This window comes from Protopterus annectens, chromosome 9.part0 (assembly GCF_019279795.1).
Source record: "Protopterus annectens isolate FY-2018-M chromosome 9.part0, PAN1.0, whole genome shotgun sequence".
Lineage (NCBI taxonomy): Eukaryota > Metazoa > Chordata > Ceratodontiformes > Protopteridae > Protopterus > Protopterus annectens.
Window position 1 is genome coordinate 581,058,733 of NC_056743.1, and position 19,597 is coordinate 581,078,329.

The 19,597-nt window shown below is 41.7% G+C and overlaps 1 protein-coding gene across 3 annotated transcripts in view; it reads right to left on the reverse strand.

The window, feature by feature from the left end:
• The window catches only part of SLC25A37 (solute carrier family 25 member 37), a 311,455-nt gene that overhangs the window by 129,746 nt on the left and 162,112 nt on the right, over window positions 1-19,597 (reverse strand). For 2 of the 3 annotated variants that reach the window (XM_044083112.1, XM_044083113.1), the window contains exon 2: window positions 17,125-17,353. In XM_044083112.1, the coding sequence (XP_043939047.1) occupies window positions 17,125-17,353 (229 nt within the window). Of the gene's footprint in view, window positions 1-17,036; window positions 17,093-17,124; window positions 17,354-19,597 lie in introns of those variants that run through there. The other variant, XM_044083114.1, reaches the window with a different exon arrangement.

The window sequence follows — 19,597 nt, forward strand, 5'->3', positions numbered from 1 at the left end:
ATTTTAAATATTGCTCTTACAAACTTAGAAAGTTGATTGAAGCATGGTAACACGACCTTGCATTATAACTCCTCTCTGAGACAAGAATGAAGGTGTCATTAAAAGAAATGTCATACAAGACACTGTAGCAGATCAGGACTTGCAGCTCGGAAATTCTTTAACCAAATGCAATAGCTACTAAACAGAGTGTTCCACAGCAGGAATGTAACTGAGCTAGTTTCAAGGGTGACGAGGCTATTTTCTCAGTGACAAAACAGAGGTGCCAGTGGGGTGCAACTGGTCAAATACAGTATCTGATGGGGCACTGTTTACAGAAGTTTGAGTATACAGTCAGCTGTAAAGATAGATTCCATGAGTAGGCAAGCTGAAATAGCTGAAAAGGTGCAGTTTAACTGTCTGTAAGCCAGTCCCTTTGCACAGAATAAAAAAAAGTTTAGTAACAGAGGACCTGCTGTTATGAGGCAGACTCAGGCTGAGTGCCATATAAAGCACATCATGATCAGAATCTTTTCCAATTTGCTATAAGAGTTTTGCTAGACGAAAGCCACCTTGTTTCCTGCAGTATAAGCAGCACTACCGATGAGGGGGTGATACCTTAGCCATAAGGCTGGTACTCCTAGCATGCCTCTTGTAGTGTTAAGAGTGCCTAATGTTGACAGAATTTGTTGGCTCTTCCCTGTAGTAAAAAAGTGAACCACGCTTGCCTTGGCCAAAAAAGGAGATGTAAGAATTAGTTCTCTCATTTTCTCTTGGCATTCTATGCAAGCCAAACTGAGGAAATGCATATTTCAATTCCAGGTTTCAACTTAGTGAGTAAGCCTTCATTACACAGATCATTTTACATGGATAATTTTATCAGAAATTTTTGATCGGATTAAGACAGGAACCAAAAACTCTCCTCTCTGGAGTGTACCATAAAAAAAAGAGTCAGGTTACAGAACATCTGTGGTTCCAGCCTCAACTCATGCTGGTGGGCTGAATCTACTTGGCTAATTCATTACAGCATTTTGTTTTGAAAGAATGTAGAAAGGCAGCAAGAGAAGGTTCTGTTGAATGGCCAGATGCTAGGCCATCACTGCCAGCCTACAGAGCTGTGTAAATGCATTCTACTCTGCCTGCAACTACAACATTAGCAGGATGCAGTTTGTGAGCACAATAGGTTACTGGGTATATCTGAAAATCTGGACTGCATAAATTACAGCCAGCATTTCAGTGATGTTGGTATGTTTACTGTCATGTGACCCACATCACTTGTAAATTCCAGGACTTTGGTGGGCTAACTAGAGAAGACTGTTGTCAGAGTTTGGTTTCTCTTTGAGGAAGGGACAAGGGTCATATCTCGATTTAGCACTTGGTCTGCCCACTATAGGAATTCTTCATGAACATGAGGAAAAACGGTCAAACTTCTGTTCCAGATAATGCAGGTCCTCCCATTACAGAATTATGATCATCATATGAAAGTTTTATCAGGGGAACAAAGAACAGGCTGACACAAGTATCCTAGCAATTTCAGCATTTTTCTGGCTCTCATACAGGCTCCTGTGGGTGGCTACTCAATAAAAGAGTGAAGTTTCTCTCTCCAAAGAAGACCTACCTTATCTCCTTAGTATCCACCCCCCCCCCCCCACCCAAGAAGGTTCTACAAATGCCCAGCATGAACATGTAATTGGGATCATGGCCAGCTCTGCTTAATTTAGGGTTTGAGTCATGAAATTATCCAGATACGGTAAGTAATGATGCTGCTGGATATTCAGTGAAGAAACAAAGGGAGCATTTGACGAAAACCTTGGCAGCACTGGAAACGAGTTCCCATAACACCCTGAACCTGAGATCTCCTGTGATCCTTGTACAAGGAGACATGGAATCAAGCATCCTTCACATCCACAATGATCAGAAGGACTTCTTGGCAGCAGTAAGGGGAGTACAATCTGCAAACTCAGCATTTTCAGCTATATCACCACAAGTTTAACATTGGGATCTTTTTTCTGGAGCTTTCAAAGACACTTTCTTTCATGGGGACAAGGAGCAGTTTTAAAACAAATGAAGCAAAGAGTTGGTCTAGAATAGGGCCTGCCAAAATGGGACAATGAAGACTATATCCCCAGAGTGTGTTATGGTCTGGCACTTGCTCTTGTTTCCTGAAGCAATCACCTTCCTCATCCCAGCCTGTGATTGGGATAATCCACTAGTCCCTGGAAAGGGATCATCTTCCTTCTGGATGTTAGAACAGGAGGTGGTGAAGGCAGGGAAATTTAATTAAATAATTCTGCCAGGCACTATCACATAGGGGCCTATAAAACCTACATTTCCCTGCTGCCTACCCTGTACTCCGCTTGCTTTTCAAAAGTCTCATTTTTTTCTGAGAACTGATTATAGTACAAGTGTTTTCTGTAAAAGGGCTACTGTTTGACAAAAATTTATACTGCACCTTGGGAAGTTGATAGAAAAGGCATTACACCATTTACATTATATTCCCTTTTTATGGTCTCAGATTCACAGACAGTTGCAGCCCACTGAGCCTTAGGACCATTTTCTTCCTGCTAGCACTCTCTCAGGCAGCACCTCCTTTGTCCAGAACGGCCATGTCAGTATGTCCTGGAGTAAATTTGTGGATAACCATCCAGTCATCTAGGTTATGTTTAAAGGAAGATGGTGAGTTACACCACTTAACACGCAGGGGAAACTTATTCCAGAAGTTTGGGAGGGGGTTGGGTTACAAACCTTTCCCTCTCATGTTTTATCTTACTTGTTTTGTTCTATTTTCTAAAAGATTTCTTGAAAAAGAGGCTTAAATAACAGAAATTCACCCAAAGAAGCATTGACAACCTTCCCATTAACTTCCTGTAGCAGGAGCTAGCTTCTCAGCCATATCTCTTCTGAAGCCTGTACCAGAGAATAAGCCCTACAGCAAGCCACTACAGCACTGGACCCACAGTTAATGACATGCTTTCCTACTTTTGCAGCAGCTTAGGTGTTGCAATGACTGACACTAAGAGCTGCATCTGAGAAGTTGTCTTCCACATTCTCCATCTGTTTTAGGTTATCACCTTGGGACTGCAATTATAGGTTTCACGCTTGGGTCTAGTACCTACTTAAAAAAAATTCAAACCAATCAAGTAAGCCACTCCCTCTGTCATTTGGTAGGGTGCTATCACCAGCAGCTTTCCATCCCTGGGCAGCGCTTAAAGAAATTACCACTGCAAACACAGAATTGTTACAGATGTATTTTGAATTTCACTATGAAATCTGTCCATCTGTGTTTCTGGTGGTTGAGAATCTAGCTCCAGGGAGGAATTTTTGGAGGCATTTTTAAATGCTTGAAAAATCACAAAGGAATGTGTAGCAGTTTTAAGTGCATAGTTTTTTTTTTTTATATCTGAATCTGGTATTTTTTTTGCACCCAACAAATGGAAGATTACTTCATTAAAATAAGCAATTCCCCAAATGAAGCATCTTCAAAGTAAACAATGACAGCATCTCTCACAGATAAATAGAAAGTGGAACAAAGAGTAAACAGGCCTTATTGTTCCTCTTCATAAATATCATTACAGTAACTGCTCTGGTGCTGGGTCCCTTTTCTTCTGGCAGCACACTTGGTATTGATATGGATGGTATAGCATGATGAAGCACTAGTAGTGCATATGCCAAGCAATGACACACTTCTGCAAAAGCCAGGGTACTAAAACCTCTGTAAGACTAACAGTCTTGTGGCTGGCTAAATGGAAGAAAACTGAGAATATGCAAAGACCAAAATCCAAAAGCAGGCCAACCTTCCCATACAGAAATGAAGGCAGAGACAAAATAATACATCTAAAGTACAGTTTTGTACCTACCATAAATGTAGATGTTAGAGTGTTCACACTGCTGCAGTCATTACACTTGGGTTATCCTGCCATCAGGTGGTCCCGCAGTCAGCCAGAGTTCCAAAGTCTTGGTCCAACGTCGGTTGCTGTCGCTTCTTCCCTGACGTCAGTGCGCCAGGGGTATACAAGATGCATCCAACGCCATTTTCTTCAGTTTTTCTTGCCCCAGATGTCAGGCGCCTCCAAGTAGGTAGGCAATACATAGGTACAAGCAAATACACCACAAAGGTTGGTATAGATAAGTCCAGCTAGTTCAGAGGGGAGGGAGGGAGGGTACTCTGGACTGCAGCAGTGTAAACACTCTAACATCTACATTTATGGTAGGTACAAAACTGTACTATGTTCATTGTGTTACACTGCTGCAGTCATTACACTTGGGTAGAATCCCAAAGCTAAGGTTGGGTGGCTGGTCTATAAAAAGAGTTAGGATTGGCTATGAGGCCCTGCAGAACTGCAGTGGCAAATCCTGCTCTGGATTTAGAGTAAAGAGGCAAGTGGTAATGCTTGGTAAAGGTGTGCACTGAACTCCAAGTTGCAGCTTCCAAAATTTCATTGGTAGGTACTCCTCTGTGAAAGGCTGTTGAAGTGGCTGTTGCCCTGGTGGAATGTGGCCTAATGTTGTTAGGGGCTGATTTTCCATGCTATGTGTAGCAGTAACGAATACAGTGTCCTATCCATTTGGATATAGTCTGCTTTGAGATAGCCTTGCCCTGTGATCCTGCAGCATATGCTACAAACAGTTGCTCAGTTTTCCTGAAAGCTTTTGTCCAGTCCAAGTAGAAGCGTAGCTGCCTGTGTATGTCCAAAGAGTTCAGAAGTTTCTCCCCTTTATTCTGGGGGTTTGGATAATAAGTTGGCAAATGGATGGTTTGGTTAAGAGCCACACTAGATACCACCTTTGGCATAAAGGTAGGGTTTGTCCTTAAAGAAACCCTGTCCTGATGAAAAATTAAACGGTTCCACTGCCATTAATGCCTGTAGCTCTAAGACTCTTCGTGCTGAAGTTACTGCCAGGAGCAGAGCTGTTTTCCATGATAAAAATTTTAGATCGGCTGCATTGGCAGGCTCAAATGGTGGCAGGGTCAGTTTTTCCAAAACAAAATTGAGGTCCCAAGTTGGTGTTGGTGATCTCCGGGGCGGTCTTATGTTTTTAGCTCCTCTGAGGTACTGCTTTAGCAAGGGATGAGAGAATAGAGAAGGATCAATGTTGTAATGTGCTGAAATGGCAGAGGCGTGGATCTTAATTGATTAGAAGGATAGGCCTTTGTCCAGCATCTCAGTTAAGTATTGTAAAATCTGAGGAATGTTTGGGACAAGAGGGTCTAGGCTTTGAGCCTGGTTCCAGGCGCAGAATCTCTTCCATTTTTCTGAGTAAGCCTTCCTGGTGCTAGGCCTCCTGGCCTCCAAAATGACATCCATAACAGCTTTAGCGAAAGGGGTTGCCTATTTGACTAATGAATCTGCCATGCAGCCAGGTTTAGGGTTTTGAGCTGACCGTGCAGGATCTGATTGTTTTGTTGAGTCAGAAGGTGTGGAATTTGAGGCAAAATCCATGGTGGGCCTTGAGTTAAGTTCTTTAAGATTAGGTACCAGTGCTGGCGTGGCCAGTCTGGAGCAATCAGGATCATCTGTGTTTTTTCTTGTCTGGCTTTTAGGAGTACCTTTGAAAGGAGAGGCAGTGGTGGGAAGGCATAACTTTTAGGCTTTTCCAGCTGAACGAGACAGCATCCACTTTCCATGCTTGCGTGTGATAAGTCCTTGTGCAGAATCTTTGTAGTTGGCAATTCAGTGGGGAGGCAAAAAGATCTATGTCTGGGCATCCCCATTTTTGCGTTACCATGCTGAAGATTTGTGGATTCAATTTCCATTCGTGAGGGTCCATGATATTTCTGCTTAGACAGTCTGCCAGAGTATTTTTCTTTCCTGGCAGGAATTGTGCTTGCAGATGAACTTGATACGTTAGAGTTGTGTTCCACAAGGTCATGGCTTGCCTGCATAGGGGATAAGAATGTGTGCCCCCTTGCTTGTTTATGTATCATATTAGTGTGGTGTTGTCTGTCTTTAATAATAATTGTCCTGGATGCAGAAGGTCCTTGAAAGCTGTTAGGGCATTTTGAACAGTCTGAATAGTCAACATCTCTTTTTGATTGATGTGAAGATGCATCTGGTCTGTAAGTCCACTTGCCCTGAATGCATTTTCCTGCCATGTGTGCTCCCCAGGAGTAATCCGAAGCATCTGTTGTTAAGAGTCTGCCTGGCTGTGGGTAGGGTAAAAGGCTGACCCTTGTTTAGGTGACATGCCTGTGCCCACCATCGAAACTCCTGCTGTAGGCAGGGAATCATTGGTATTACTGCTTGTAAACTGTGAGAGTGTTGAGTGCAAACACTTTTTAGGTACCATTGTAATTTCCTCATATGCAGTCTGGCATATGGTATTAGTAGTATGCAGGATGCCATGAATCCCAGGGCCTGCAGAATTTTTCTTGCAGGGAGATGGGACTTTTTTGCCAGTAATTGAAAATATTGAGTTAATTGAATTTGTTTATCTGGTGTGAGATAAGCCATCTGGGCCGTTGTATTTAAGCAGGCACCCAGGAATATAATCTGTTGTGAGGGCACTAGTGTTGATTTCTTTTCGTTTACTGTGTACCCTAGAGAAATTAGCAACCTTTTTACAAATGCCAGATGCTGTAGAAGAATGCCCTTGGTCTCTGCTTGAATGAGGCAGTCGTCCAGGTATGGATATATTTGAATTCCTTTTTGTCTGCAAAATGCAATTACTGGTGCCAGGCACTTTGGCTTATCTACTGTGCCCAGGGTCTTCACAAAGGGCAGTGCAGAGAATTGGTAGTGCATTGTACCAGCTTTGAATCGGAGGTATCTTCTGCAATTTTGTCTGATAGGACATGCAGATATGCCTCTGAGGTCCAGAGTAACAAGCCAAGCCCTTCTTGCCCAGCATGGAAAGAAGATGCTGTAAAGTCAACATTTTGAATTTCGGAATATCCAGGTAAGTATTTAGAATTGAAAGGTCTAGTATGGGCCTCCAGGCCTTGCCCTTTCTGGGGACCAGGAAGAGTCTTGGGTAAAATCCTTGTCCTTGTTCCTGTTGTGGTACTTTTTAAATAGCTCTCATGTCCATGAGGGCTGAAATTTGTTTTTGTGCCTCTGCCCATTGATTCTGTGGCAGGTCTGGCATTCCTTTTAGCCTTGGTAAAGTATGAAAGTGGAACTTGTAACCTTGAGACACAATATTCAGAACCCATTTGTCTTGGGTGATTGTTCGCCAGTTTTGAGAAAAAAGTGCTAGTTTTCCCCCTAAGGGGGCTGCCAAAAGGGAAGTGCTTGGCGTACGAAGGGGGAAGTCATTGGGAGTGTTTCCTGTAAGGTTGAGACTTGTCCTCACCTCCTTTTGGTGTTGAGGTGCCCCACTGTCGTTGTCTGTTAGAGCCTTGGGGTTGAGATCTGCCTCTTGGGCATCTGTATCTGCCTCTCAGTGGCCTGACACTGGAAAGGACCAATTCTTTGTTGGCCAATTTCTGCTAAATCGAGGTGGCTGTACTTGTAAGAAATCCTTGACTGTTTGCATAGATTTAGCTTTATCCTCCATTTTCTTTAACACCTCTTCTGCCTTAACATCAAACAAGGTATCATGCTGTAAAGGAGAATCCAATAATTTTGCCTTAACATGATCAGGTAAACTCTGTTCTTTTAACCAAGCATGTCTTCGAATCACAGAACCTGTAACTGCGGCTCTACAAGAGGCCTCTAAAGAATCAAAACCACATTGCAAAGTATGTTTTCCCACCTGTTCAACTGGATGCAATAAATCCTGCATTTCTTTAGTCAGGAGCTTCTGAGCTTGCAAGCATTTTCTGTTAACTGAGCCATTAGAAACTGTTGGTACTTAAAGCATGTGAAACTGGCAATTTAAAGCCCTTACTGCTAAAGTTGCAGAAGTGTAAACTTTCTTCCCCCATCTATCCAAAGCTCTGGAATCTCTGTCAGAGGGTACTGGATTTTTTGCAATGGAAGCCTTAACCCCTTTTGGACCCTGGGAAATAGTTTCTGGATCAGCAGAAAGGTTTTTATAAAGAAACTTGAGAGTCAGGGACTCTAATACCTATCTGGCTTGGCTGGTGCAGGGGGCAAAGAATCAGGAGATAAGCTGGATTCAGAGAACACATCATCCACAATATCTAGCACAGGAGGAATAGCCAGGGGCCTGTGCTGAGGCAATAAAAGGAAATCCCTGAGCCTTTTCTTGGATTCTGAATAATCCTGACTTTCCCAATGGAAATGCTCCCTCATGGTATGTAAAATTTCCCCAAAAGAATAATCCTCAGGAGGAGAGGCTGAAGGGATAGATTCTTCAGCATCAGAGTCCTCATAGGGGGGTAGAGAGTATCCCTGGTCTGAAGAGGAATCAGAGGAAATGGAAACCTGATCAGAGGAATCATAGTCTGTATCCTGTCTACGCCTTTTCTCAGGAGGGGGATGGGAACCCCCGATTAGAGTAAGGAGGTCTTCGGCCATTTTAAGCATCTGTTTCTTAGGCATGGAGGATTGTCCAGGAGAATGCTGTACTTGCTTCTTTGTCTTTAATGGTACTTTTGTCTTGGCTGTTGCTTTAATGGTAAAGTTGTGAAGGTCTGTAAACACCCTCAGAGGCCGATGCCTGCTCAGCGGCTCCGGACCCATCTGAGGGATTAGTTTCCATAGGCCCAATACCTTGAGTTTCCAGAGGCCTAGTTGTCTCCACGTGGAAGTCGGAGGCAGCCTGTGGCTCTGAGGTAGCGGGTGTCAGGGGCTGCGAAAGCGCCTCACCGAGAACCGGCGACTGGGTTAGAAAAGGTTTCGTCATCAGTTTTGGACCTCGGATGCCTGTCTTTATCCTTGTCTGAGTTTTTTCGGAATTGCGGTCGCCGGCTGATCCGACGGCATAGTATAATTGAACCTTTGGCCAAAGCAGTGCAAAGCAAAATTAAAATGTCTTTTTATAGTGCGTTTGTTAAATCTAGCACAAAACCGACAACTAGTGACGTCGTGATCAGGGCCTAGGCATGGAATACAGTAAGAGTGGAAGTCCTTATGAGGTATTTGCTTCCCACAAGAAATACAATTATTAAGTTTTTCTGACATCGGTCTGAGGCAAGAAAAAAAGTTTCCCCAACGGGGCACTTGGCTTTATTGAAGACTTCTGATCTGAAATTCGACAAGTGCCGACCGGCACTTGTGAACTGCTTCTGCTTCGGGCACCGCACGGCAAGAAAGACTGAAGAAAATGGTGTCGGATGCATCTTATATACCCCTGGTGCACTGACGTCAGGGAAGAAGCGACTGACGTCAGGGAGGAAGAAGACTTTGGAACTCTGGCCGACTGCGGGACCGCCTGACGGCAGGATAACCCAAGTGTAATCACTGCTGCAGTGTAACACGATGAACATCAGGAAAGGCAGAGTAAGCACAGAGCATCAACTCCAAATCCAGTTTTAAACTTCAATACAAGCTGAACATAGGTTTTCAAATAAATCTATGGAAAACCAATGACCAAAACTATGTTTTGAACAAACTGGCCCTAATCACACAGAGGAAATGACTGTACAGAACAGTCTCAGAAAGAAATGACACTTTTTCGTACAATATATCCTTGTGAATAGCTTTGAACTACAGTTGGTAAAGTGGGCTTCAAAATTCTCAGTGACAAACTGTCCTAATCCCTTACACACACCCAAATGCATTCAGGTTCATCTTGAGAAAGGGTTACACTCTCACCTGCTGTTTTACCTAAATCCACTCCACTTTTGGAAAAATACTGAAAACAGATTCAATCATTAACAATGAAATTACAAGTCACATATTAAGTTGCATTTAGTATTCCCAAGAATGCCAGATACTAAACTGTTAGATTCTTCAGGTCAGAATGTGCAAACATACTTTTAATGAGGAAACTACTGTTATCGTAAACCTAGCATTACTTAAATTCATTTCAGTACAGCAAGTTCCACAGATTTCCTATATTGTATGCACTTAATGTTCGCACATGACAACTGTAAGCAATTACGAGAAAATAGTTTCAAATGAACAGGTAAACAAACAGGAGACGAACCAAAATTATACATGTATACAAATATCATATTTATAAAAGAATACTTAAAAACATACAATATCCAGTGAAAAGCAGCTACTATTGTCAATATTCAAAATTAATGGCAAACATCACAGCAGATTACGTTGTAACAATGAGAAAGTTGTTGTTAATAGCCAAGAAAGAGGTTAAAAAGCAAAACAGACTAGATGCAGCATCAGTTTTCTCAACCTCTTGGGCCAAGCTGCCCTAAAAGATTTGGCACCACTGAAAGAATTTACTCAGTCAGTAATGAAAACAAACCAAACTGCTAAATTAAAGGGCTAGCATACAACCTGAAACCATGCTATCAGGTCTGTCTGGTGTACCATGCCTCCCCCAGACTGTCTGGGATACTGCACAGAGGTTATAGTTTTCTGGATAAAACTGAACACGCTCCTTGGCAGCTGCTGGTGAAGTCAAAACTGTTCCTTGGTTTACAACCTCAGTAATTTAACAATGTTGACTGAAACTCAAACATAAGCAAGAGATTGCGCTACTAGTGACATCATAATTACAAAGCTATCACTGTGCTGAGGGCACAAAAGGAAATGGGAACAGTTTAAAACATTTCTTTAATCACACATGTAATGCAAAACGGCGATATTGTAGTTGACGGCCTCACCAGTTTGTTTCGCGCAGAAGTAGGCGTGCCGCAAATTGAGTGACAACCCGGTCTGCATATTTAATTTGCTCGTGCATACATGATATGAAAATATTACATGTACACAAACGGTTAATATAGTATCACCCAGGAAAGCTGTTCTTATTAAAAGGTCCTGCCAATGATAACGAGGAATTGTCAGCTGTGACACCTGCACACAAAAAAAAAAAAAAAGAAAGAAAAAGATTCCGTTTGGACATTAATTGGAACAGTGAACCATCGCATTCCGACTCTGACAAAGAGAACTATAATGCTACATGGTAAATGTGTTTTGATGGTTTTGTTTTTTTGCTTATTATTAGTATATATTATTAGTGCAATAAAACTTGTCAATTACAGATGTTGGTAAACAGTTTACTGTTATATTTACTGTCATATTACAATGTCAAGTGCACTTTTTCTTCGGTTGTACATTCGGAGGGAATGCATATTCATGAAGGACATATCAGGGGGGTGGGGTTTGGGCGGGGCTTGCTACTGTACATCTGGTGAGGCCCTCAACTACAATAGCACCTGCAAAACTGCCATGGTCCATAAAAATGGAAAGAAAATATTCTGTAAGAGAACTGCAACTATAACTCAGATGTTATGGAATATTTTTGCTAATTTTGGTGCAATAGACATTTTAAAAAAAATATACCAGCTTATACAATTCACACATGAAGTGGCAGGGAATGAAACAGTTCTGCAGTTAGGTTCTAAGCACTGCTTCATTCGATATTAAATGCACAGTGGGTCATCTAATTTTTCTGGCTTAAAATTCATTCAGGAAACATGAATGGCCATTTTCATGCGGTTAAACTGCGTTTCTTCAGAACTATTAGTACAGCGGTTTTACCAATATTAACCTCATTAAGAGAATATTTCAAAATCCATCCTGCACACATTTCCTAACGAACCGAAACAATTTAATTTGAATTTCATAAATATCTATAAACTTTTAATTACAATTCTCACGTCACTCTTCTGATCATTTTGGAGAAGGTTTAAAATTAAATCATTTTATAACTTCTTAACAAGTAGCAATGAAATCTGACTACCACACAGAACTTTATAGCAGTCGGAGTGGTCCTGAGGACAAAGGATACTGTGTATATGGGGTCTATATTACATAATCGAACGCTTAAAAAAGTGAACGATGAATTAAATCGACCCCATTAAGCGAAAGCTTACAATCTCGAAAGCTCAGAACAGAGTTTTTTTTCCCCCCAAGGGAAAAAAAACGTTGTTCCAAAGAAAAAAAATTGAAATACATAAAGTGGGGAGTTTGCCCCCCACATCCCCACTACTTAAATATACCAACTCAGAGATCGGACTACAGTGCCGAAAGTGACAAAGTAACAGAAGCGGCCAGGCAAATTCTTTCCCTGGGAAAGAATTCGCTTAAAAGCCGCATTTGCTATTTTGCCATTTTGTTGCTTTAAGTTCGACCAAGACTCATTCAAAAGAATGTATCTTCAGTCATATAATATGAACCCGTGTATATGCACTTATGCGAGTTTGTGTTTGAGCACTGAGGAGTGGCTAAAACTGCAACGATTTGAAATGTCGGGACCCACTACAGTGAGTCTTGAAATATAGAGAATGAATAACAAAAGAATGGACTTACACAAACCAAGTCCAAGATGCCATTTCTTGGAATATTTCCTTTTCTCAGAGGTAAAGCAACCTCAGAGTTGGTATATATAAAGTTTGGGGGGGTTACAGGAGAACAGCGATTTTCAAGATTCTCTCTTCCCCTGGGATTTTGATTTTTTTTTCAGCTTACTGGCATTTCGAGTGCCAGCATTTTAATACGGAGCCATGCAAAACACAGAGCTGAGCAATTGCTATATAAATTTGTCAGGTAGAAATGGCATGACAATCAAAGTAGTCTATAAAAGGAAGACAAGCTATGGATAAAACGGAATGGGAACCCATAAAGTGGTAGGTCATGGACAAAAGGTTGTAAAAGAGCTAGATAATGCCATACCAAAGATAGGAATGGGGAGAGCTACACAATGACAGGATACAAATATAGTACAGTAGCAGCACCAAAGCAGTTCAAACATGCAAGAGAAAGGGGAGACTACACAATGACATGTCACAAAGGGGTTACTACTTAATGTGTTATCAGACAACTAGTACGATTCTAAGCAGGTCATACATATTGGCAGGTGCCCAGCTGCACAACAGTGGGTGACATATGTAGCAACAAACACTGCTGCACAGTGGCAGGCCACAGCTCCAGAAATGTGAATTACAGCACACCAGCAAGTCATGGTGATGGAAAGGTAGGCTGTTGTGCAGTAGCAAGCAACAGACACAGGGAAGTGCACTATTGCACAACAGTGGGCCCGATATATGGGGAGAGGGGGTACACTGCTTTACTACAGTAGGTGACAGAAAGGGAGGCGCACTCCTGTACAACAGTGGACCACAAATACAGGTAGACTGTAGATGCAGACATAGAAACTGAAAAAAGCCACATCAAAGATATAAACAGGGGAACCAAAATAGGAGAGTACCAGTACCACTGCAGTTCAAACATACTAAGGAAAAGGAGACTATGCAATGGCATGTCAACAAAAGGAGTTACTACTCAATGGTAGACGACTAGCAACTGTGAGAGTCTATGCAGGTCATAAAAAGGAGAAGGCACTCTGCTGCACAACAGTAGGCCCACGGATGGTGGTGAGGGGTGTGCACTGCTGCACGACAGTGGGCCAGAGAAAGGGGAGGGGATGCACTGCTGCACAACAGTAGGCCAGAGACCAGGGGAGGAGGAGTGCTGGTGCACAACAGTGGGCCAGAGATTGGGTGGGGAGACGCACTGCTGCACAACAGTAGGCCAGAGAAAGGGGGAGGTGCAATACCGCACAACAGAGGGCCAGAGACCAGGGGAGGCTCAATGCTGCATATTTTGCTAGCTCAAGTTGAGAATGGGGCCAAGGTCCTTCAGTTTGCTGGGCACCAAAAAGAACTGGGACTGTATAACCGCGGATCTACTTCAGTAGATCGAACTTTTACAAGTTCAAACCACATATGGCAGAGACCATATGTTTGAACTCGTAAAAGTTCGAACACTGAAATAAAAACGCATAAAACAAAAAACACAAAACTAAACATCTATAGCAGGGCGGCTACGCCCCCCTGCACCCCTCACAATCCCTTACTTAAATATACCAACTCAGAAATCTTCCCTTTCCGCTCTGTACGTAGATCTCCATTCAGTCCAATCGAACGTTTACAAGTTCGAACATATGGTCTCTGCCATATGTGGTTCGAACTTGTAAACATTCGATCGACTGAAGGGGACCCATAACCGCTGGATATTGGAAGTCCTCACTCACTTACCCTGTATGATAGCCATTTAGGAGAAAAATGGCTGACTAAAGGTGACCTACTGCCTCCAGAGGAGGACAGTCAAGCAAGTCCTCAGACAGCAACGTGCAGGCCCTCAGCTGGATGGTCGTAATACCCCTACCGTTGCTACCAGTGACAACTGCAACCTCAGCAACTTTTTTTTTTTTTGAAGATTCCTTGCTATCTGGTTACTGTTGGCCTCATTTTGAACCATAACTGACATTGACTTTGTTGCATTCTAGAATGGGTGAGTTCAGAGGCGGAAACTTCACCTTAACAGCAAGTCTTGCTCTTTAGTAAGAGACCAAGAATGCAGAGAAAAGAACAGGAGGGTAAGATTTTGCCACATCGGTCAATAATAAAGTTGGCTTTTTTGTCCTAACTTAAATCTAAGTGCAACAAAGCACAGGACTGGGTGGTAATGTCAGTATCTGCTGCTCTTGCTGAACTATCCTCTATTAGCAAAGTGCTCTCTATTATCAGCAAAGTGCATGGCCTGGGAAGAAATGCAGGATATGGTTGACATCTGAGATAACGGTTTTCTAGTTCTCCCTGGTAACCCTTCCACTGGACTTGGAAGCCTATCACCGCCTTGGGAGCATCACATACCAGTTCTCCCTGGAACCTTAAAAATGTGTCATGTAGTCTGCTGTCTTGGAATGAAGGTGGAGGCCAAGTACACTTGTTTCACCAGGGAGTACAAAGCATGAGACTCTAAATGATGGATGGAAAGATGTCTTGGTTCTGTGGGGTACAAGGGCTCTTCAAAGTAACTACAATCACAATGGAGTCTTCCTCTAGAGAACTAGCCAGAGCAATCCAGTCTTTAGGAAGCAGAATTATTCTGTCCTGCCTTTTTGTTCCAGAAAGCACTACACAATAGCTCTTCCATAACCAAACTCACTACAAATTGAACCGCTGTCTACAGTATTCGCTCACATACTGTGGGATGTCTACACAGTCCATCCCACTTTAACTCTTATCAGTATCCTCCCAATCTTGGCATTACCTGGAAGGGACAGTGGAGAAAAACTACTCATCCACATCTACGTCTTATGGGATGAGTCAAAGTGCTTCCTCTTACAGCTGACCTTCCACAGCACTTTTGAAGAGGATGACTCCAAAGGAGAGGAAGAAACTGTACGTCCAAAGCAGCTTATTACAACTGGAACAGTCAATCACTGGTGCCAGGGCAAAAAGAGTGTGCAGCTCTGTCAAGGCAGGAGAACATGCTTCAGAGGATGTAGCATTAGTAGAGATCCATGCCAGAAGGAATGATGGCTGCAGGGAATCCTGCATCCTCATAGCCAGTACTGTCTTGTCAGGTTGACAGGCCAGGTACTGAATGGCCAAAAGCCTAAAATCCATGTGGAGAGAGGCGGCCTCAACATACACTGTCAAAGAAAAATGAAATTCTAGAATGGAAGAATCCGCTCTGATACACTTTGTACTGACCATGACCCAGAGATGTTAGGCTCATCAAAAATTCACCTGACATTGAGAAAGGTAATGAACCCAGTGCCAATGGTATTGACAAAATTGAGATAGTTAACTATCAAAGGTTGTCAGTTTCAGGACAAGTCCATCAACTGTGATCTCAACATCAAGGGGCAGACAAACAGCCTGAATGGAATAAGGATCTGAATGGGAAATGCTAAAGGCAAAAGTAAACTAGTAAACCGCCTTGAGCTTCTCGAGCTCCAAATGATTCCTCCCATCCCATTGGATCAAAGGTTTGTCTAAGAAAAACAAGCCTTTTCCAAACATCTGAAAATATCAACTGCTTCTCTTCTTAAAGAAATTTGTTCCACATTGGCACTTCTTGAAATCTTAGAGGTTGTCTTGTCCGTAAAAAGTATGAAAACTATGCCATAAAACAAGTCTGAAACTTTACCTTTGGTCCAATGGTATGGGAGGAATCATTTGGAGCTCAAGAAGCTCAAGGCTGTTTACCAGTTTACTTCTGCCTTTTTTTTCTTTTGTTTTTCTCTCTATAAATTAATTTCATTTTTGCAGTATTGTTTTTAACAGTTTTTGTCCTGTATGTTTATCTTTGCTTATGTTTGCTGGGGCTTTTCCCCTCGGGTCTCCACTGAAAATGGGTTTGTTTGCAAACTCAGTTGGACTAACCCGGTTAACAAATGCGAAATAAATAAAATAAATAATAATCTTAATATTCAAATGGCAATGACAGTGGCATAAACAATTCAGACCACGACACTGTAGATAAATAACAAGAAAGATAAAAATGTTTGAGACACAGAAGAAAGATTACAGGAGGAGGATAAATGGACTATACCCCATTCTTTGAACTGGAAGAAGAAAAAAAAATACAAGAGGAAAATGAAGCCTAGCCAGAATGGGGGGGTGGGAGTGCAAGTACACTGACAAAACAGGAGATCAAAAGGAACAATGTGGGCTGAAAACTAGAATCAAATGTTGGAAATAAATGGAAACTGCTCTCTTATGCAGAAAGAGCACAATTTAAATTACCAGTAGCTTGGGGCCATTCACTTAGCAAGATAACAGTAAAGTGGCTAAAGAGATCTGGAGAAAGGTCCTAGTCACCAATGCATTATGGGTAAAAGGGAGGGGTAACTAGACAAAGTTCTCAGTTGAGGGGTGCCAGTCTTGATCCTTCAGGTCATGAGGACGGAAGCTCAATACCAGATAAAGACTTGCAGAAAGCTATTAAACCCTTGTAGCAGAGTACAGTGCCACTTAGTACAACATAGCATAGCTCTCACAGTAGCGCATTCAAATCTTAAACCTGAAGTCTTACCACAATAACATTCCACCCATGGGGTCATTAGAAAAACTGAAGCTTGAATTATAAATCTCAAATCAATGACGTACTACTGAGAATGATGACATAACTTCCATTTTGTGTCAGTACAAATCAGCTCACAGCAAACACCACCCAGAAATTTGATGCTGCATCAAACACAAAAGTTTTTTTTTAGTTTGCAAAACAATGTTAGGCACTGCAGAGCTTAAAAAAAGCATGCAAAACACTAGCTGGTTTTAAAAAGCTTACACAGTTACTGATGATTAAGTATAAGAAGACGATAGGCTGCAGAAGAGAACTACAACAGAATGTCACCGGAGAAATTGGGTTCAAATACCATTTGCTATGTGGCTATTGCTACCATGGTGGATAACATCACTTAAAGATCTTTTCACTTTCTCGTAACAGGCAAAATATAAGGCATGGGCTGGTCCAGCACCAATCATGGTTATATTGAGTCCTCGCAAAGGCCGCCAGATTCCTTCTGTGACAGCAATTCTTTTAAGAGCTTCGTACACACTCTTGTATCGGGCTTTTGGGTCAGGCTGCAGGCTCTGCATTCGTGTCTGTAAAATCAAAGAAAACAAAAGTTACATTTGAAATGCAGACACTACTCAGACATTGGGAACTAACCAAAGATCTTTCATAACCATACATACTATTGTAAGCTATACTGGACAAATACAAAAAGACAGTATTTTGCTCAGTTCAAGGACACCAAGTTCAGCACGTTTAAATGAAACAAAACTTTAATGTGGACTCATTTGTACAGTAACTGATGCATCTAAAGTGCTACATGCATGACACACTGCAACTTGCACAATTACAGAATTCTATTACAAGCACCCCAATGCATATACCTCATTTTTATAGTGAGATCATTTACATACGTAAACACAGACCTAAAAGAAAATTTTGTTGGACAGGGTAGCTGCACAAAACCTTAACATACCAAACAAAACTGACTTGATCTCTCAGCATGACTTGTCACAGCTGTGGAACTCTCAGCAAATGCAGGGAGCACAAGTCACATCACTAGGGGGAAGGAAACACCAAATAATGGCAGTGACAGCCAAAGTATCTGCGTACACTGCCAGAAATCCTGCCTACACCCCTGCCTCAGATACAATCCATGCGAACTTCTTTTAATAACAGTTGCAAAGTAGACTTTTTTTCCATAACATATAATGATCCCATATCAAACTCCAGTACCTCAAAGAGTACAATTTTATGTTGAACTGGTACCATGTAATAGCAGCAGCCTTTTCTGTGAAGGTAGAAAACAAGGCATAATAAAGTGCAAAGATCACAAGCTCACTAGATGAGGTAATCTCCCCAATACAACCTAATCAGTGCACAATGTCGACACAAGGGGATCTAGAATTCACAAGAAGTCTTCAAAACAGCAGAACCTTCCCTTCTCAGAAATGAGAAGCGCAGCAAAATGAAACAAAGAGGTGCCCCAAAATCAATCAAGTATCTAAGCAAAAACATTAGTCACTTGAACATAAAGCTAAGCTTTTGTGATTTCAAAGAGTGGACATAAAGCAAAGTAAAGAGAAACGAGAAAACCTACATCTGTTCATAAAAGAAAACAGCAAGGAAGGAGGAAAAAAACACCTACATTACTTACAAGTAACAGACAATGGAGAGCAACTCGCCACAAACCAATCTAATGTTGTTCTTGTACGTCTTTCTTACAAAGACTTGCAAGTGTTAGTTACAGTCCGATAGCAACTAGTGATTCAGGAGGGAACTCCTTTATTCTAATCAATGAGGTAGCAGTATTCCCTGAACACTTCACTAAACTGCTACACAGAAAAATAAGAGGTCAACAGGGTCAGTTTACAAACTTTTATTTCTTAGAAGTATAACACTAGGGACGCACTACACAGCCAATCAAATAAAGGAGAAATGGCCAAGAGAAAACACCATCTAGAAGGAAAGCTGAACTATGGGGATGGATGATATCCCAATAACAACCAACTGGCAGGAAATCTGAGCCAGAAAGGTAAGATTACTTATCAATGTGGAAAAAAGATTCCATTCTTTGCACGCATAAAAATTCTCCATCTGCATAAAAATTAGTATACATTAGGCACTTGACCTTCAAGACGAATGCTACTTCTAACAAATATTGTTTTGACTTAAAAATTTAAATATGTCCATACCAATCTCAGACCTAAGAATATGACCTCTGGTTTGAATCTGGACAGTGAGCATTATGACCAAAAGAGAAGACAGACAAGATTTACAGGATTACCACTGGAAGTTCAATCTACAACACAGACAGAGGCTAGACCAACTAAGGCCTTTATTCAATTTGTATTTGCTGAGCAGTTTTTAGAGTACCAATCCCGCTGGACAATGTGCAGGCTCATTCCGGGATGCATGAAACATCCTATCAGATCAAAACAAGTACATCCCAGTATATTATTACTGTCAACCAGAATATACACTTTAAACTACAGACAAACAAAAAAAATATAATGTAATTTGTGAGCATTGGCTCCAAGTGACTGATTGTCAGTACTAATGCGACACCATTACTCTAATGTACAAAATGGAATAAAGGCGGTTGAACCCAGTTGAAATAGAAGTCTTTTAATTAAATAAATTCCATTTTCTCAAGGAATGGATATCAACTGGCAAGACTGTCTACAATAAAACAAATCTGCCTTTAAAAGCGGCATACAAGAACACTATTTTTTGTTGGAGGTGAAAATGCCTGTCCCTCTCTGCTTTATACAAACTAAAGTCCAAAATCACAACAGGGGGAAAAGGATAAACTTCGGCATCCCCACTGTTCC